The 20,798-nt window shown below is 39.4% G+C and overlaps 1 protein-coding gene across 2 annotated transcripts in view; it reads right to left on the bottom strand.

Annotated features, from left to right (window-relative positions):
• Nucleotides 1-18,705, bottom strand: part of LOC117400291 (ATP-dependent translocase ABCB1-like) — a 49,392-nt gene extending 30,687 nt beyond the window's left edge. For both annotated transcript variants that reach the window (XM_059022474.1, XM_059022475.1), the window contains exons 1-5: nt 18,267-18,705; nt 6,045-6,125; nt 4,458-4,515; nt 2,130-2,277; nt 1,513-1,570 (exon numbers count right to left, since the gene is read on the bottom strand). In XM_059022474.1, the coding sequence (XP_058878457.1) occupies nt 1,513-1,570; nt 2,130-2,277; nt 4,458-4,515; nt 6,045-6,097 (317 nt within the window). In that variant the 5' untranslated portion in view covers nt 6,098-6,125; nt 18,267-18,705. The remainder of the gene's footprint in view (nt 1-1,512; nt 1,571-2,129; nt 2,278-4,457; nt 4,516-6,044; nt 6,126-18,266) is intronic.
• Nucleotides 18,706-20,798: the final 2,093 nt, after the last annotated feature.

Genomic DNA, 20,798 nt, shown 5'->3' with positions numbered 1-20,798 from the left:
GTTTCTTTAATTAGTATCACACATGTCTCCAATCTTGTAATCAGTCATTCAGCCTATTTAAATGGAGAAAAGTATTCACTGTGCTGTTTGGTATCATTGTGTGCACCACACTGAACATGGACCAGAGAAAGCAAAGGAGAGAGTTGTCTGAGGGGATCAGAAAGAAAATAATAGACAAGCATGGTAAAGGTAAAGGCTACAAGACCATCCCCAAGCAGCTTGATGTTCCTGTGACAACAGTTGCAAATATTATTAAGAAGTTTAAGGTCCATGGAACTGTAGCCAACCTCCCTGGGCGCGACCGCAAGAGGAAAATCAACCCCAGAGTGAACAGAAGGATAGTGCGAATGGTAGAAAAAGAACCAAGGATAACTGCCAAAGAGATACAAGCTGAACTCCAAGGTGAAGGTACGTCAGTTTCTGATCGCACCATCTATCGCTTTTTGAGCGAAAGTGGGCTCCATGGAAGAAGACCCAGGAGGACTCCACTTTTGAAAGAAAAACATAAAAAAGCCAGACTGGAATTTGCTAAAATGCATATTGACAAGCCACAATCCTTCTGGGAGAATGTCCTTTGGACAGATGAGTCAAAACTGGAGCTTTTTGGCAAGTCACATCAGCTCTATGTTCACAGATGAAAAAATGAAGCTTTCAAAGAAAAGAACACCATACCTACAGTGAAACATGGAGGAGGCTCGGTTATGTTTTGGGGCTGCTTTGCTGTGCCTGGCACAGGGTGCCTTGAATCTGTGCAGGGCACAATGAAATCTCAAGACTATCAAGGCATTCTGGAGCGAAACGTACTGCCCTGTGTCAGAAAGCTCTGTCTCAGTCGCAGGTCATGGGTCCTCCAACAGGATAATGACCCAAAACACACAGCTATAAGCACCCAAGAATGGATAAGAACAAAACATTGGACTATTCTGAAGTGGCCTTCTATGAGTCCTGATCTGAATCCTATCGAACATCTATGGAAAGAGCTGAAACTTGCAGTCTGGAGAAGGCACCCATCAAACCTGAGACAGCTGGAGCAGTTTGCTCAGGAAGAGTGGGCAAAACTACCTGTTAACAGGTGCAGAAGTCTCATTGAGAGCTACAGAAAACGTTTGATTGCAGTGATTGCCTCTAAAGGTTGTGCAACAAAATATTAGGTTAGCGGTCCCATCATTTTTGTCCATGCCATTTTCATTTGTTTTCTTATTTACAATATTATGTTGAATAAAAAATCAAAAGCAAAGTCTGATTTCTATTAAATATGGAATAAACAATGGTGGATGCCAATTACTTTTGTCAGTTTCAAGTTATTTCAGAGAAAATTGTGCATTCTTCGTTTTTTGTGGAGGGGTACCAACAAATTTGAGCACGTCTGTATAACGTGTACATATTAACTTATATCATCAAGTAGACATTGTTTATTGTACATCCACCAAAAATAGGTAATAGGTAAAACAAAATATAATATTGTAAAGGATTTAAATATATATCTAAGAAAGTAGTATAAGGTGTTTGTACCTTGTCATTTGTTGTTCCAATGTTTCATTCGATTGTGGCCTGGTAAAATTCTGTAGCCCTAGGAAACAATATTGCACAAATAGAAGCAACAATGATAAGTTAACATGCAACAGTTTGTAATGATACAGCATTCTATGAATTAAAAAATAAGCAATGCTAAATTTTATTTAGATAGTATATACCGAGCCTGCGAAAAATGTAGAGCTTAAGATTTAAGAACAAATGTAACAGTTTTCTTAATATTATGCAACTAGCACATTGCTATATTTAGTTGTTGCTAGTTGCTAGCTTTCGATTTAGTTTTTGGTTATTCCTTTTAAATCAAAGTGTGTGTGGGGGGGGGGTAAACATCATATTTCAAAATAGGAGCCTATGGAATTTTAAAGACATTTGCATTGATTTGAGAGTAATTAAAATACACTCTGAACTGCTCTGTACATTTAACTCATAGCTGCATGTCTACATTTAATTGATCGCTCTAATTTTGAATTTACATACTTGTTGACATATTATAAGGTGGACATTTTACATTTGGTGTCAGTTTAATGTTGTTATAGAAATATTGAAAACCCTTTACTTCAGGAAACGTTGCGTTTCCTTTTTCAATGACTACATACCTGGCATATCTGCGATGGAATCAGAAACAAAACTGTCTGTCATGTCTCCAAACACTATAACCAAGGCGGGCATGGCAGCCCCATGAGCTACTGCCATAAGTGTGCCCAGTACCATTAGTAGTATATCCAACGAGTCTGCATAGCGAAACTGCTCAAAACATAAATCACAAATGTTAAAAAGTACTGTCATTTCCATTTGTAGGAGTGTATTACATAGTAACTATTGGTGCTTAATTAATAATACAAAAAAATAACAAATACGCTGATGTAACAACTGTAATATAGTTATGTAATTACAATATATTTTTTGCCAATTGTTCTAACATAAAATAATGTGTAATACATCACTTTGGGTTCTATTAACAACAATAAGGTAATTACAATTTAATTTGAATGTAAACAATAAAGAATAATTAGCTGCTTCTTTCATTACTGTCATGTGTGCCATCATTATAAGTGTTTTTTTTTTTTTTTTTTGCCAAGTCTCTGATGATGCTCGTTTACTCAGGTTCAGGCAAACAGAACTGAAGAGCAGCTCCTAGAGACACAGTCAAAGCACAGAACCACTCAAACACCATTAAAAGGTAAGGAAACATTAGAAAGAAATACAAATATATTGAGAGGAACAGTAGTTATCAGGTTATCAGCGTGAACTGCCAGATCTCTATACAGCAAGGATAGTTTACATGTTTTCAGGGTATTGGTGCAGCAAAAGTAAATCAGCCAATTGTAGTTTCCAATACTCTTAGGTGAAATGTAGAACAAAAAAGTCAATACCTGACAAAGTAAGGTAAAAATGTCCTTTTTCTCCTGTTTTATTTGCAGATTTTTGCAGACCCCAGGCACTTTTATCCATGCATATGTATATTACAGGACATCCAATTTTAATGACAATTAACTTGTTTTGTCAACATGGAAATATACTAGGGAACACATTTATTTTGACGTCTGCATCATTTATATTAAACGATTTATTGATATTTTAAAATGGACTAGTTTTATCCACACATATGTGTATGAAAGAATTGTTTCTGCTAACTTGGCTTGTGTTTTTCAGACACAATCGAACTTTGTGACAGAGAAAGAATGAATCTTGGTTATAAATCTCCCTCCCGACCTGTGAGGGCGCTGTGTAAAGGGAACAGAGACCCCCGGACTGGTTGGTCTGACAATTCATTCCAGGGAAAGGTGGAAGTCGGCCATCTAGAAGGGGGTGGAGCCACAGTACACCAAGTCATCGGCAAAGATATTCTGGGTGCGTTCACAGAGATCATTCTGTGCAGATTCTGTGCAGAATCTGACCAATTTAGCCAATGGGTACGTTCACAGAGATCATTCTTAGAAGATCATTGGCTAAATTGGTCAGATTCTGCACAGAATCTGCGCAGAATGATCTCCGTGAATGCACCCATTATTTAAATAGAATATCCTTGTCATCGCCCCAGATGGGAAGCGATGTGGCAATCGCGGACTGGAGAAAAAGCGATTGCACTCGCTAACCAAGGGGGTGTGGCTGAAGGTTCAAAAGGGGATGTGGCCGAGCGAACTGCTCCTTTGTTATGGTTGTGAGAGAACCGCTGAAGGATCGTAAAGTTATTGTGAGTATTTCGTGTTTGTTTGTTTGCCCATCTAATTGTTTGTCATTATTAGATGTCAAACATGGTCCGGGAGCTGTCGCTAAAGGCCAGCACTAACCCGGACATCACTGCACTATTGTACATGAATAAATTGTATTTCATCACTTGCACCAAAGCACTCACTCTGGACTTGTGATCGTGTTTGTGTTCTTTGTGTGTGTTTATACTATGTTTATTATTTCGGGACTGAACCCTGAGGTTTCACTGTGCAGTTCACATTGCTGTGCATTGCCAGGGATTATTATTTACGGTCGCCAAAATGACCTGGATTAAAAACAAATAAAGAATTGTTTGGACCCTGAACTTTGTTGTTTGTCATCTATTTAAGCATTACATCACCTCTACACCTACGCACTGCAATCCATTTTGCCACAAACTTGCATCAAAAACACAAGCCAAGTTAGTAGAAACAATTGGGGCAACCATGACCCCCACCGCTTTTACAGCTGTGCTTATTTGTTTTGTGCTGGGCAAGCATGCCTCAATGGTTTCTTGAAACTTGGCTTGTGTTTTTGATATCTCCACTTTAAATATCTGGGCACGTTTGATAATTTGCCATTTTATAACATTTCCAACATGTTTTTGTTTCAGATAATGTAAAGCTTATTACTTATTTCTTAAGTATTCATTTCACAATGCAACTATAGACAGAGACAGAATTACGAAGGACAGACGGTAAAGGGATACTTACCATACTTATGGGACTGACCATGGCTAGTTTAGGTGTTTTTTCCTTGTCTCTCATTTCACTACAAAAAATAGATGATTCATAAATATTAAGCATATTACTGAATAAATGATATTATACAACCAGCAAGGACAGCACCAAATAACTTTTTCATATTCAATGGTCCTAAGTGCTCAATAAATGTCCTTTGTGTATCCTGTTTACATGACATATATGCAAAAAGGTTCCGAAAAGAAAATATTCGCTGAAATCAATTAAAACAGACCCCAGTATCTGTTTTTTTTTTTGTTTTTTTTTTACCTCAGAAACAAGTCTGTTGTGGTACTATTGTACATGGACACTGTACAGAATTAACCTTCCCAGCCCCTGTATCTGTTAATTATAAATTTGGGATTTTCATGTTTCAATACAGTTTGTGATTCATGGAAATGGTGGAGACATATGCTTGCTGGAAAGCTGAGAGAGGTAAGGATTTAGTGGTTTTCTATGCCTTCATCTTTGGGGCAGACATGCAATGTGTAAGGGCCCATGCTAAAAATAGGAAGCAAAAGGAATTTGCAGCTAAACATAAATGGCAAAACTGGCTTTATGTTAATGTATTTAATGTAAGTCATATTGATTGGTTTTCAAACAGCATTTCAGTGTTTATGAAAATACGCCTGGATTTAAAGCTTGTTAAAACAAAACCCCTTAATTGGTTGCATTTTGCAGAGAAACACATTATTATCAAAGGTAATTGTACATTACCTATAAAAAAAATCAAATTAAAAATACAGGTGGACTTTTAAACATAATGACCTCACCCATGTTTATAAAAGCAACTAAGGATTTACTGCACAACATTTCAGGATAGGGGGTGTTCAAGGGCCAAACATCTGTTATCTTTTTGTACTGTGGGAAAAGGTATTCTATTGCTTTATTTTTCAAATGATAAAACGTAGGAGGGAGGCATGTTTTTGGAATGCCAAGTTTAGGCCTACATCCCATACAGACAACTGTCCTTGGCAAATTAAGAGCTTCTTGGGAGCATCATTTTATGATTTTAAGCTACCTAACTAGAAGATGGTAAACACTTTGACAGTAGCAGAACCTGCTTTTGAAAAGGAAGTCATTTAATCAGGTAGTAAAAAATTGCAGCACAAATGCACCTTCTCAAAAGCAAGCTGATTGTGTCATTATCATGAAAAAGTAGAAACCAGTAGCAAGCAATCACTTAAGGTGACCGTGACATTCTGACAAGCTCCCCATTAAAAATTATAGTTTCAAACATACTGAAAGAACTATCTAAAAACTTGTCGTTGTGTGTCTGCCAGTGTGGACCTGTACATAATTATCATTGTAAGGAAGTAAGGCCCATTTAAAAAACATTGCCAATACCAGCATGAGAAAGTGAACCAACCAAAATCCACACCATAATTCTGTGATGCCTGTGGCCTCCTCTAATGAGTAGGATTCACAGCTGGTTTCACAGACCCTGAATTAGTGTATTTATTTTACCCTACAGTAGCATGTACAGGCATTGCAATTGATAGTTCATCATCAAAAACAGCTTTTAACTTATACTGTGCATTTAAAAAAAAAAGATTTTACCTTCTATCCACATGATTTTCATTTTCTACTTTTTCACTCACTGTGCCATTCATTTCTCCTTTCTTGCTCTTTCTGTCTCACCTGTTGAGATAGTTCAATTGAAAGCAGCCGTTCTCTACATTCATGTTCAAGTTTGTACTATAATATGTCAAGTGTCTGAGGTGACCGGTGTATTTACTATTACTCTTATTATGAAAACGATTAGCTTTCCGGTGTCCAGTGTCAGTGTTCGTCCTCTTACAGTCTAGTGCAGGGGTCGCCAACCTTTTTGTGCAAGAGAGCCAAACTAGACATTTAGAGCAAGTGGGTTGCAAAGAGCCAGTCATTAGAGCAAATCAAACCCTATACATGGTAATACAGACTCCAGGAATAGAAACACCAATAAACAGAGAGTAGGTGGACCTAAAATAACAGTGTGCTAATATGTGATGAGTATGAGTCGACACACATTTTTCAGACCAAATCAGATACCTGCTACAATCTGAAACCTATTCTGGAATCTGGCACTGCATAACATTGTAACTAAATATTAAAAGAGTTATCCATTTATCAAATACTTTTCTTCTTCGTTAAGTATTTCTAGCGAGTGAGTATGCAGAGCTGTTTGCTGTTTATGAATTATCTGTATACACACGTATATACAGTATATATATATATATATATATATACATATGATGTATGTATTTCAACAGCATACAGGCAGCAAAATATTATTTGAATATGTACCTTTTTTCTTGGAATTATGCGAGTGTGATCAGTACCACCTTACTTGCTGTCCGATGATGTTTTTCTGTTTGAAATGGACTCTAGTCTGGAATGAAATTGCTTCTAAAGGGGATGTTGCTTTCTTTCTACCGTGTTTGAAGTCCCCAAACAGAATCTTTTCATCTCAACCAGAGCCAGTTGCTGCTTCTCTCTGCTGCTTTAGATAAGTTCTTCACTGTGCTTCGCAACTCTTGACGACTGAATCCGATGTCTCTGAAAAACCAGGTTGTGGAATGTGCCACAAATCCTCGACAACCCACCTCCGCTGGGTAAACCTGGACTCTCCATCCTCACTGTTCCACTTCAGTAGCTAGCTGAGTGTACCGAAGTTTCTTCCTTTCATACGCCTCATCCACAGCATCCTCCCATGGCACTGTTAACTCTACCAGGTGAACAAGGCGTGCTGATCCAGACCAGAAATCTCAGGTGGGAAAATAAGCTGTTGACCAACATCTGTCAGCAGTTTCCAGTCTTTAGCAACTTCCAGTTGTCCTAGAGTTTTCGGTTTTAATACCTTTTCTTGGTGGTTGCTCTCCTCGATAGGGGAACGTTGTTCTTCGTGTGTCATATATTGCTGGCATTGGTGGCAACCTGTTGGTAATGCTGCGCTTGTCTTCCAATGCTAAGGCCAAACATCGCAGCACCTGGTCATGATACCAAGTAAACCGTCTTTGGCTAAGCCCCACCTTACATCCTGTCAAAATGTGTCTTAATGTAGCTGGCGATGAATACAAAGGACACCACGGATCCTCTCCTACCCATAGATCAAGGCTCTGTGGTGATGGGAGAACATCATATGTTGACCTGATGATAAAACTGATCCTGGTGCATTCCACTATCCATAGATCTCGCCAGTCGATCTTCCGTTGTTCCACACTCTCCCATCTTGTCCATTCTCCCTGCTTGGCCTGGGAAACTGCCTTTACGCACCTCATCCTCTCCTTCTGCTTTTGCACCTCGTTGACTACCAGCTTCCTCCGTTGAGCTGGGGCTGCTTTGTGCCATGTAGGAGGAGACCAAGGCTTCCTCTTCCATGCTGTACTTGCCCCATGATATCACTGATACAAAGGGCAGCCTTTGCATCTTCCACAGATTCCTTTGCCGCCCACTTTCTTCCAGTTTTCAATACAGGTGCTGCCTCCTTCACACATTCGTCATGTGACTCTACCAATGTCATTTCCAATCGAACCTTGGCGTACTTGAACTCCTCAGTTAGAGCTGAGACCATTTACCATTTACCATACAGTCCCACTCTGCTGAGGCAGTGTGGAACTCCTAACCATTTCCTGACGTATGAACTGATTAACGCTTCCAGTTTCTCTTCTGTTGTCAAGGAAACCTCATACACAGTTAGTGGCCACACAAGTCTTGGCAGTAGACCAAACTGAAAGCACCAGAATTTAAGTTTGCTCAGTAAAGCGCTGCTGTCTATGCTCTTCACCCCTTGCACTGCTTGTTGTCTCACTTCTCCCACACAAACTGTCCTTTAGGTCCCCATCATAGCAATATGTAGACTAGTGTCCCCTTGGCTTTTATACCATCATACAGTGCCTATAGTTAGTATTCACCCCCCTTGGACGTTTTCACAGTTTGTTGTGTTACAACCTGAAATCTTGATGCATTTAAATGGGATTTTTTTCCCTTTGATTTACACAACCTACTCAACACTTTCAATGTGTGAAAAAATGGGGGGGGGGGGAGGGTGAAAAAACAAATCAATTAAAAATAAAAACCTGAAAAGCGTTCATTAGATAAGTATTCACCCCCTTTGCTATGACACTCCAAAATAAGCTCAGGTGCAACCAATTGCCTTCAGAATTCACACAATAAGTTAAATGGAGTCCATCTGTGTGCAATAAAAGTGGGTCACATGATTTCAGATTAAATACACCTGTCTCTGTAAGGTCCCACAGTTGGGTAGTGCTTTCAAAGCAAAGATACTACCATGAAGACCAAGGAGCTTTCAAAACAACTCCGGTATAAAGTTGTGGAAAGGTACAGATCAGGGGAGGGGTATAAATAGATTTCAAAGGCACTGAATATCCCTTGGAGCACAGTCAAGTCGATCATTAAGAAGTGGAAGGTATACGGCACCACCCAGAATCTGCATAGAGCAGGCCGTCCTCCCAAACTGAGCAGCCGGGTAAGAAGGGCATTGGTCAGAGAAGCCAGCAAGAGGCCAATGACAACTCTGAAAGACCTACAGCATTCCATGGCTGAGATGGGAGAAACTGTCCATGTGTCAACAATAGCTCAGGTACTCCACAAATCTGGCCTGTATGGAAGAGTGGCAAGAAGGAAGCCATTTCTGAAAAAAGCCCATGTAAAATCCTGCTTGGAATTTACAAAAAGGCATGTGGGAGACTTTGAAAAGATGTGGCAAAAGATTCTGTGGTCAGATGAAACAAAAATTGAACTATTTGGCCTCAATGCAAAGCGTTATGTCTGGCGCAAACCCAACACAGCACATCACCCTGATAACACCATCCCTACTGTGAAGCATGGTGGTGACAGCATCATGATATGGGGATGCTTTTCATCGGCAGGGACTGGGAACCTTGTCAGGGTAGAGGGCAAAATGGATGGAGCTAAATACAGGTAAATCATTGAGGGAAACCTGCTTCAGTCTGCAAAAGACCTAAGAGTGGGACAGAGAGTCACCTTCTTTTCATCAGGACGTGACCCCAAGCACACAGCCAAAGCGACACTGGAGTGGCTTAAAAACAAGAACGTGAATGTCCTAGAGTGGCCTAGTCAAAGCCTGGACTTGAATCCGATTGAGAATCTGTGGCAAGACTTGAAGATTGCTGTCCACCATCGATCCCCATCCAACTTGACAGAGCTTGAACAATTTTGCCAAGAAGTTTCACAATGTTTCACAATAAAAATTATCATGCCAAGGGGGGTGAATACTTACTATAGGCACTGTGTATATATGTATATATATATATATATATATATAATAGTGTTACATTAAGGAAGCATATAGTAACTTTCAGAGTTGTGGACCACTTGCTTCTGAAATGTAATAAATTGAAATGACCTATAGATGTAGCACTGCTTTGGGTACCTCTGTTATTTAAAGGTATTGTACTGTTTAAATTGCATGATTGCAATAGGAGGCTGTGTGGTCCAGTGGTTAAAGAAAAAGTCCTGTAACCAGGAGGTCCCCAGTTCAAATCCCACCTCAGCCACTGACTCATTGTGTGCCCTTGAGCAAGTCACTTAACTTCCTTGTGCTCCGTCTTTCGGGTGAGACATAGTTGTAAGTGACTCTGCAGCTGATGCATAGTTCACACACCCTAGTCTCTGTAAGTCACCTTGGATAAAGGCGTCTGCTAAATAAACAAATAATAATGATTGTATTGTGTATACCCCCTTACAAGTACACAATATTGGATCTTGGCAATGTACTCATCACCCTGTCTGGGTTTTCTCCATTTTAGTTGGGAGCAGGTCAATGGGGGACACGCCCCTGCCTCACCGGCATTCAATGTAATGATTAGGGCTGAGTAGCTGCACCTTTGCCAAGCTGGATAAAATGGACACAACCAAGCAACAACAGAGAGCCAGAATTATTGCACTAAAATAAGTTCTGTTCTACTAATGTAAAGGATGTTTGGAATAAAATAAAGGCAATGGCAGGAAAAGGATAATGAGTTTTTGGATAAGAGGGGTCAATTTTATATTGATAATTATTTGATATTGGAAGATGTTCAAACAAAAAAAAATGTTTCTTTCTCAATTGGGGAATTGAAAACTGCGAATGAAAAAGTATTCAACGCCAGGTGAAGATATCTTATAACATGTTTAAATTGTTGCCAGATAGCACCTATATTATTTAAGCTTTATAATAAAGTATGGGAGTTGGGTTGTTTGCTTAAAGAATGGAAGAATGCCATTGTCACTCCTGTAAGTAAGGCAGGAAAGGATCCGGTGAAGTGTATTTCTTATCAACCAATAGTATTGACAGTTACTATTTGTAAAATTATGGAAAGAATGGTGTGTGTTATATTTTTTTGGAAACTAAAAAATTACTGAGTGAATATCAGAGTGTTTTTTGTCAGTACAGATCTACAATAGACCAATTGGTAAGATTATCTACAGAAGTGAAGGAGGCTTTAAGTGTGAATGAGGTGGTTGGGTCAGTATTCATTGACATAGAGAAGCCTTATGATATGGTTTGGAAAGAAGGTTTCATATGTAAAATAGCAACATTGGGAATAAAGGGGAGGACTCTCTGGATCAGAGATTTTCTGAAGGAAAGATGATTCAAAGTGAAAATTAAGGGGGAATTACCTGAAAGGTTTGAGATGCAAAATGGAACTCCTCAAGGAAGTGTTATCAGCCATTGCTATTTAACACAATGATTAATGATGTAACAGATGATATTTTATTAGGATCTAATGTAGCTGTGAGTTTGTTTGCTGATGATGGAGTTATTTATAAAAGACATAAACATATTGAAATAGTTAGGAGAGATGACAATGAATATTCTGAAAAAGTGGTCTAATCAATGGGGTTTTAAAATATCATAACAAAGTCAGAGGTACTCTTGTTCTCACGTAGGAGGAGAGAGCAGGGGAGTTTAAGCATATTACACCAACATAAGATACTTAAAGAAGTGGAAGAATTCAGATACTTGGGAGTGTGGTTTGATGAAAAGTTGAGTTGGGAAAAACATATGAGTACCATAATAGATAAATGTAAAGGAAGGCTTAATATTCTGAGAAATATTTCAGGGACGAGTTGGGGAGCGGATAAATCTAGTATGATGATGAGATACAGAGGATTAATTAGGAGTGTAGTAGACTATGGAAGTCAGATACTACTGGGAACATGTAAAAGCAATATTAAAAAATGGATAATATTCAAGCTGAAGCAATAAGGGCGTGTGTAGGATCTATTATCAAATACTTTTCTTCTTCGTTAAGTATTTCTAGCGAGTGAGTATGCAGAGCTGTTTGCTGTTTATGAATTATCTGTATACACACGTATATACAGTATATATATATATATATATATATACATATGATGTATGTATTTCAACAGCATACAGGCAGCAAAATATTATTTGAATATGTACCTTTTTTCTTGGAATTATGCGAGTGTGATCAGTACCACCTTACTTGCTGTCCGATGATGTTTTTCTGTTTGAAATGGACTCTAGTCTGGAATGAAATTGCTTCTAAAGGGGATGTTGCTTTCTTTCTACCGTGTTTGAAGTCCCCAAACAGAATCTTTTCATCTCAACCAGAGCCAGTTGCTGCTTCTCTCTGCTGCTTTAGATAAGTTCTTCACTGTGCTTCGCAACTCTTGACGACTGAATCCGATGTCTCTGAAAAACCAGGTTGTGGAATGTGCCACAAATCCTCGACAACCCACCTCCGCTGGGTAAACCTGGACTCTCCATCCTCACTGTTCCACTTCAGTAGCTAGCTGAGTGTACCGAAGTTTCTTCCTTTCATACGCCTCATCCACAGCATCCTCCCATGGCACTGTTAACTCTACCAGGTGAACAAGGCGTGCTGATCCAGACCAGAAATCTCAGGTGGGAAAATAAGCTGTTGACCAACATCTGTCAGCAGTTTCCAGTCTTTAGCAACTTCCAGTTGTCCTAGAGTTTTCGGTTTTAATACCTTTTCTTGGTGGTTGCTCTCCTCGATAGGGGAACGTTGTTCTTCGTGTGTCATATATTGCTGGCATTGGTGGCAACCTGTTGGTAATGCTGCGCTTGTCTTCCAATGCTAAGGCCAAACATCGCAGCACCTGGTCATGATACCAAGTAAACCGTCTTTGGCTAAGCCCCACCTTACATCCTGTCAAAATGTGTCTTAATGTAGCTGGCGATGAATACAAAGGACACCACGGATCCTCTCCTACCCATAGATCAAGGCTCTGTGGTGATGGGAGAACATCATATGTTGACCTGATGATAAAACTGATCCTGGTGCATTCCACTATCCATAGATCTCGCCAGTCGATCTTCCGTTGTTCCACACTCTCCCATCTTGTCCATTCTCCCTGCTTGGCCTGGGAAACTGCCTTTACGCACCTCATCCTCTCCTTCTGCTTTTGCACCTCGTTGACTACCAGCTTCCTCCGTTGAGCTGGGGCTGCTTTGTGCCATGTAGGAGGAGACCAAGGCTTCCTCTTCCATGCTGTACTTGCCCCATGATATCACTGATACAAAGGGCAGCCTTTGCATCTTCCACAGATTCCTTTGCCGCCCACTTTCTTCCAGTTTTCAATACAGGTGCTGCCTCCTTCACACATTCGTCATGTGACTCTACCAATGTCATTTCCAATCGAACCTTGGCGTACTTGAACTCCTCAGTTAGAGCTGAGACCATTTACCATTTACCATACAGTCCCACTCTGCTGAGGCAGTGTGGAACTCCTAACCATTTCCTGACGTATGAACTGATTAACGCTTCCAGTTTCTCTTCTGTTGTCAAGGAAACCTCATACACAGTTAGTGGCCACACAAGTCTTGGCAGTAGACCAAACTGAAAGCACCAGAATTTAAGTTTGCTCAGTAAAGCGCTGCTGTCTATGCTCTTCACCCCTTGCACTGCTTGTTGTCTCACTTCTCCCACACAAACTGTCCTTTAGGTCCCCATCATAGCAATATGTAGACTAGTGTCCCCTTGGCTTTTATACCATCATACAGTGCCTATAGTTAGTATTCACCCCCCTTGGACGTTTTCACAGTTTGTTGTGTTACAACCTGAAATCTTGATGCATTTAAATGGGATTTTTTTCCCTTTGATTTACACAACCTACTCAACACTTTCAATGTGTGAAAAAATGGGGGGGGGGGGAGGGTGAAAAAACAAATCAATTAAAAATAAAAACCTGAAAAGCGTTCATTAGATAAGTATTCACCCCCTTTGCTATGACACTCCAAAATAAGCTCAGGTGCAACCAATTGCCTTCAGAATTCACACAATAAGTTAAATGGAGTCCATCTGTGTGCAATAAAAGTGGGTCACATGATTTCAGATTAAATACACCTGTCTCTGTAAGGTCCCACAGTTGGGTAGTGCTTTCAAAGCAAAGATACTACCATGAAGACCAAGGAGCTTTCAAAACAACTCCGGTATAAAGTTGTGGAAAGGTACAGATCAGGGGAGGGGTATAAATAGATTTCAAAGGCACTGAATATCCCTTGGAGCACAGTCAAGTCGATCATTAAGAAGTGGAAGGTATACGGCACCACCCAGAATCTGCATAGAGCAGGCCGTCCTCCCAAACTGAGCAGCCGGGTAAGAAGGGCATTGGTCAGAGAAGCCAGCAAGAGGCCAATGACAACTCTGAAAGACCTACAGCATTCCATGGCTGAGATGGGAGAAACTGTCCATGTGTCAACAATAGCTCAGGTACTCCACAAATCTGGCCTGTATGGAAGAGTGGCAAGAAGGAAGCCATTTCTGAAAAAAGCCCATGTAAAATCCTGCTTGGAATTTACAAAAAGGCATGTGGGAGACTTTGAAAAGATGTGGCAAAAGATTCTGTGGTCAGATGAAACAAAAATTGAACTATTTGGCCTCAATGCAAAGCGTTATGTCTGGCGCAAACCCAACACAGCACATCACCCTGATAACACCATCCCTACTGTGAAGCATGGTGGTGACAGCATCATGATATGGGGATGCTTTTCATCGGCAGGGACTGGGAACCTTGTCAGGGTAGAGGGCAAAATGGATGGAGCTAAATACAGGTAAATCATTGAGGGAAACCTGCTTCAGTCTGCAAAAGACCTAAGAGTGGGACAGAGAGTCACCTTCTTTTCATCAGGACGTGACCCCAAGCACACAGCCAAAGCGACACTGGAGTGGCTTAAAAACAAGAACGTGAATGTCCTAGAGTGGCCTAGTCAAAGCCTGGACTTGAATCCGATTGAGAATCTGTGGCAAGACTTGAAGATTGCTGTCCACCATCGATCCCCATCCAACTTGACAGAGCTTGAACAATTTTGCCAAGAAGTTTCACAATGTTTCACAATAAAAATTATCATGCCAAGGGGGGTGAATACTTACTATAGGCACTGTGTATATATGTATATATATATATATATATATATAATAGTGTTACATTAAGGAAGCATATAGTAACTTTCAGAGTTGTGGACCACTTGCTTCTGAAATGTAATAAATTGAAATGACCTATAGATGTAGCACTGCTTTGGGTACCTCTGTTATTTAAAGGTATTGTACTGTTTAAATTGCATGATTGCAATAGGAGGCTGTGTGGTCCAGTGGTTAAAGAAAAAGTCCTGTAACCAGGAGGTCCCCAGTTCAAATCCCACCTCAGCCACTGACTCATTGTGTGCCCTTGAGCAAGTCACTTAACTTCCTTGTGCTCCGTCTTTCGGGTGAGACATAGTTGTAAGTGACTCTGCAGCTGATGCATAGTTCACACACCCTAGTCTCTGTAAGTCACCTTGGATAAAGGCGTCTGCTAAATAAACAAATAATAATGATTGTATTGTGTATACCCCCTTACAAGTACACAATATTGGATCTTGGCAATGTACTCATCACCCTGTCTGGGTTTTCTCCATTTTAGTTGGGAGCAGGTCAATGGGGGACACGCCCCTGCCTCACCGGCATTCAATGTAATGATTAGGGCTGAGTAGCTGCACCTTTGCCAAGCTGGATAAAATGGACACAACCAAGCAACAACAGAGAGCCAGAATTATTGCACTAAAATAAGTTCTGTTCTACTAATGTAAAGGATGTTTGGAATAAAATAAAGGCAATGGCAGGAAAAGGATAATGAGTTTTTGGATAAGAGGGGTCAATTTTATATTGATAATTATTTGATATTGGAAGATGTTCAAACAAAAAAAAATGTTTCTTTCTCAATTGGGGAATTGAAAACTGCGAATGAAAAAGTATTCAACGCCAGGTGAAGATATCTTATAACATGTTTAAATTGTTGCCAGATAGCACCTATATTATTTAAGCTTTATAATAAAGTATGGGAGTTGGGTTGTTTGCTTAAAGAATGGAAGAATGCCATTGTCACTCCTGTAAGTAAGGCAGGAAAGGATCCGGTGAAGTGTATTTCTTATCAACCAATAGTATTGACAGTTACTATTTGTAAAATTATGGAAAGAATGGTGTGTGTTATATTTTTTTGGAAACTAAAAAATTACTGAGTGAATATCAGAGTGTTTTTTGTCAGTACAGATCTACAATAGACCAATTGGTAAGATTATCTACAGAAGTGAAGGAGGCTTTAAGTGTGAATGAGGTGGTTGGGTCAGTATTCATTGACATAGAGAAGCCTTATGATATGGTTTGGAAAGAAGGTTTCATATGTAAAATAGCAACATTGGGAATAAAGGGGAGGACTCTCTGGATCAGAGATTTTCTGAAGGAAAGATGATTCAAAGTGAAAATTAAGGGGGAATTACCTGAAAGGTTTGAGATGCAAAATGGAACTCCTCAAGGAAGTGTTATCAGCCATTGCTATTTAACACAATGATTAATGATGTAACAGATGATATTTTATTAGGATCTAATGTAGCTGTGAGTTTGTTTGCTGATGATGGAGTTATTTATAAAAGACATAAACATATTGAAATAGTTAGGAGAGATGACAATGAATATTCTGAAAAAGTGGTCTAATCAATGGGGTTTTAAAATATCATAACAAAGTCAGAGGTACTCTTGTTCTCACGTAGGAGGAGAGAGCAGGGGAGTTTAAGCATATTACACCAACATAAGATACTTAAAGAAGTGGAAGAATTCAGATACTTGGGAGTGTGGTTTGATGAAAAGTTGAGTTGGGAAAAACATATGAGTACCATAATAGATAAATGTAAAGGAAGGCTTAATATTCTGAGAAATATTTCAGGGACGAGTTGGGGAGCGGATAAATCTAGTATGATGATGAGATACAGAGGATTAATTAGGAGTGTAGTAGACTATGGAAGTCAGATACTACTGGGAACATGTAAAAGCAATATTAAAAAATGGATAATATTCAAGCTGAAGCAATAAGGGCGTGTGTAGGATCTATGAAATCCCCTCAGTTTAATGCTCTGCAGGTTTATGTAAATGGAATGCCACTGGAATCAAGGAGGAAATTATTAAGCATTAAATATTGGATTAAGATTAATTCTCTTCATATAGTAGCATTTCCTCCTAGGAAAAGCATGGAAGATAGATAAATCACTATACAAAGGAGAGCTGGGAGACAAATGGGGGGATGTTGTGTTTTTGGATGCAGAAATGGATAAAGGAGATAGGAAATGAGAACATTGATTTAGTAAAGAACTGTGGCAAAGTGATTTGCAGTGTGCAGGTGTAGAGGCAGAGAGGTGGGAACGAATTTCTAACTGGGGGTGCTGAAAATAAAAAAAGTGTGGGGGGGGGGGGGGGTTCATGGCAATATTTAAATATATACAAAATCATGTTTCTGCTGCATTTCACCATCAAAATATGCACAGACCAAGTGCGTTTCATAAGGAATAAGACAGCGGCACAAAGTGAAAAGATCAGAAACACGATTCTAAAAATATTATTTAAGATTCAAAGCAACACGACTTAACTACCATACGTTGCAAATCAGACATACTAAACACAGCCTATTTTGGGGCGTATATGTCTTTTTAAAATAGTAAAATACAAATAAAATGTATTCTATAATCTTCGGTACTAAATTGCCTTCATTCTATTCGACGCGTTTAATAGGTCTATTCACAAACTGAACAGTTGTACAAATGCCATTGCAGTCTACTATTTGCAATTATGTATCCTATTCAAAAACGACAAGCATTTAAATGCTTGCAACAACTACGGTACATAAAAACAATACCCCAAAAGCTAACATTGTGATTTCAAACATACTTTTAAAAACAGAACCGGAACGAGACAGTTGTGTCATGTCAGGAATAAAACATCAACCCATCCTTAACTGTTCATAAACGAGTTAACTATAGGAAGTAAAGTATTCAAATCATCAAGCACATACACATTATACATTGTGCTGGTCTCTACTGTAGACAAGACTTGAAAACATGCTACAGACACACCTGCGAATCGGGAACGTTCTGCTTTCTAATATACAGCAATCGCTTCAATTCGTTCTGTGGACGCATCGGGAACTTACAATTTTAAACGCTAGTACGAAAGCAGTGGACTACTGTATGCAGAGGCATTCGGTAGCAACTGTTACTTAATATAGGGTTAGTAGAGTTTGACATTTATTTATGTTCTCAACCTGTCTTTAAAGCTTTAATGAGCATTGTTAAACCATGGTCTGCATTAAATCCAGCACAGGTGTTTTGTAGCTCTGCATTCCTTAATGAAAACTAGTGGCGTTCTGATGGAGTCACTGATTTCGTAAAATACAGATATTCTGTCTGGATACACACGTATTGGCTTTTTATGGGTTGCCTGCATGCACATAAAGCATAGAAGATGATCGTATTCCTTCACATACCAAGACCACTTTTCAAACCAAGCTGATTTACAGCATCGAGTGAATTTTCCATTTCCAAAGCAGCGATTAGGAAATCTGTAGTCCTTTGGTTGAAATGCCTCATAAAGGTTCAGTGGACACAGCTGGTGACGTACTGCGGCAGTTGCATAGGCACTACCGGTGGAACTGCAACCTCGGTTAAAAGTCAAATATGCTCCAATGCATTTTCAGGCGGCCGTACAGTGCCAGTAGGTCTACTAATTTTAGAAGATGGTGCTGCCGTACATCCAGGTCTGTTGTGTTCTGTTAGTTTTTAAATAGGCGAGATTACACCGTTAGTAGTTCTGTATTACGGAAGTAAGAAATACAAAATATGTATTGCATCATAATCATCCTCGTTTACCATTATTAAGCTTACGTGTGGTGTTGTAGCCATTATTTATCTCCGAGTAGTGGGGTACACTGCTGGAGGCTAATTAAAACAGACGTATATTGTTAATCTGCCTTCCTTTAACGGTTGAACGTCTGTCTCTTCTTGAGTTCTTACCGAAAACATAAATGTCACTTTCTACTTGAAGGCATTACTAAAAAAATCACAAATTCCAAATAGAGTACTAGTAAGCGCCCACTACTGGAAATTATCGTGGGTCACTTGGCTGTTGCAGTACCAGTTACAAAAGCACACAGTGAATAATAATAATAATAATAATAATAATAATAATAATAATAATAATAATAATAATACAAGATCATGACAGAGAAGACAGCAGCACTAAAAATACAAAGTTAGATTTCTTTGGTTGAATTAAATTAAAATAAGTGACATACGGAACGTGGATTGGTCCATACTACTAACAAAATGTTTTGCCATTCGACATTATTAAGCACAGTTATAGCAAAACCAGCTGCTACTAGGTCAGGACACATTTGTAAAGTAAATGTTGTCTCGCATGACAGTGCTTGGGTCTGATACTAAGCAGTGATAGGTTGAAACAATGAACGCCTGCCCCTATAGCAATGCATAGTGCTAATTGGTTGAAACACTAAATGCCAGCACCCACATGGCAATACAATTGGTTGAAACAGTCGATTCGTGTCTTTCTTGCAGGTAGTGCAAAATGATCATTCATAAACTAAAGTTAACGAGAAAAATTGCCGGTGCGGAAAAGCACAGCCACCGCACACCGCTTTATTATTTGCTTAAATAATAATACTGGCTATACACAGCAATGTGTAAAGTCAATCAAAACCGCAGGGTTCAGTCCCGAAATAATAATAATAACACGCACCTTAAAACACCTACAAGATCATCAGTCCAACAGTGAGTGCTCAGGGTGCGAGTGGTGTTGTGAATACACAAAACAGTGATAACAGTGGTGCAGTGCAGTCCGGGTTTGATGCACACGATTTGTTTTTATTCCTTCCGGTCGTTTTCGTAACCATAACAGAGGAACAGATTGCTTGGCCACATCCCCTGATATAGCTTTAGTCCCGTCCCCTTCGGTAGCGAGTGCAATCACGTATCCTCCAATCCATGACTGACACATCGCCTACTGCAGATGACTTCTGGTATTGTGACTGCCCTCTTTCTGGATTGCTGACTTTTGACTGACCCTGGAATGAACTGCCAAACCATCCAGTCCGGGGCACACTGTTCCAGGTCGGGAGGGAGCTTGTTGACTTGGATTCATTCACTCTCTGTCACAAGAACATTAATTTGAATGTGTTACCGGAATGGTTGGTGGACAAACCAATTTGCTGTAGACTTGAGTGAGCACGTGAAAAAAGGAGGGCGGTAAAAATGGACTTGAAAAGAAAGTCAAGCTTTTGTAAAGGATAAGAGTAAAGAGGCATTGTGTTTATTTACAGATGGATCCAAGGATCCAAAAACAGGAAGTGTGGCAATGGCGTATAGTATACCAGAATTGGATATCTGTAAAATAGCTAGGCTATCTGATCATCTCCTAGTTTATGTAACAGAAATGATAGCTATTTTATTTGCGATAATTAAAATAGAGGAATTAAATCCGAAGAGTTCAATCTTATTTACAGTCATTAAGTGTGCTTAATGCTTTAAAAATAGATTTTGTTAATGAGAAAGATATCCTTTTTGAGAATTCAAAGATACAAGGATTGTACAATAAACGGGATTGAAGTTAGGTTAATATGGATTCCTGGGCATTCTGGTATACTGGGCAATGATATGGTAGATCTAGCAGCAAAAAAATGGGTTAAAAAGGGAGAAGATTGATGTGGTGATTCCTCTGGATCTCAGGAAATGGGAGTGTTTGTAAAAGTAAAGCAATAGTAAAAGAATGGCAGGAGATATGGGATACAAGTGTAAAAGGAAGGTTTTATTATAATATTCAGACAGAGGATAATAATAGCTGGATAAATAAGGAATTGGACAGGTTAAGGATTGGACGTACTACTTTGAAATGTCATTTATTTAGCTTAGATAAACATATCAATGGTTTATGTGAGAAGTGAGGAGGCTGTGTGGTCCAGTGGTTAAAGAAAAGGGCTTGTAACCAGGAGGTCCCCGGTTCAAAT

This window comes from Acipenser ruthenus, chromosome 4 (genome assembly GCF_902713425.1).
Source record: "Acipenser ruthenus chromosome 4, fAciRut3.2 maternal haplotype, whole genome shotgun sequence".
In the NCBI taxonomy this organism is placed as follows: Eukaryota; Metazoa; Chordata; class Actinopteri; order Acipenseriformes; family Acipenseridae; genus Acipenser; species Acipenser ruthenus.
Note: the sequence above shows the minus strand (reverse complement) of the source record. Positions and strands in the feature narration are given on the sequence as shown.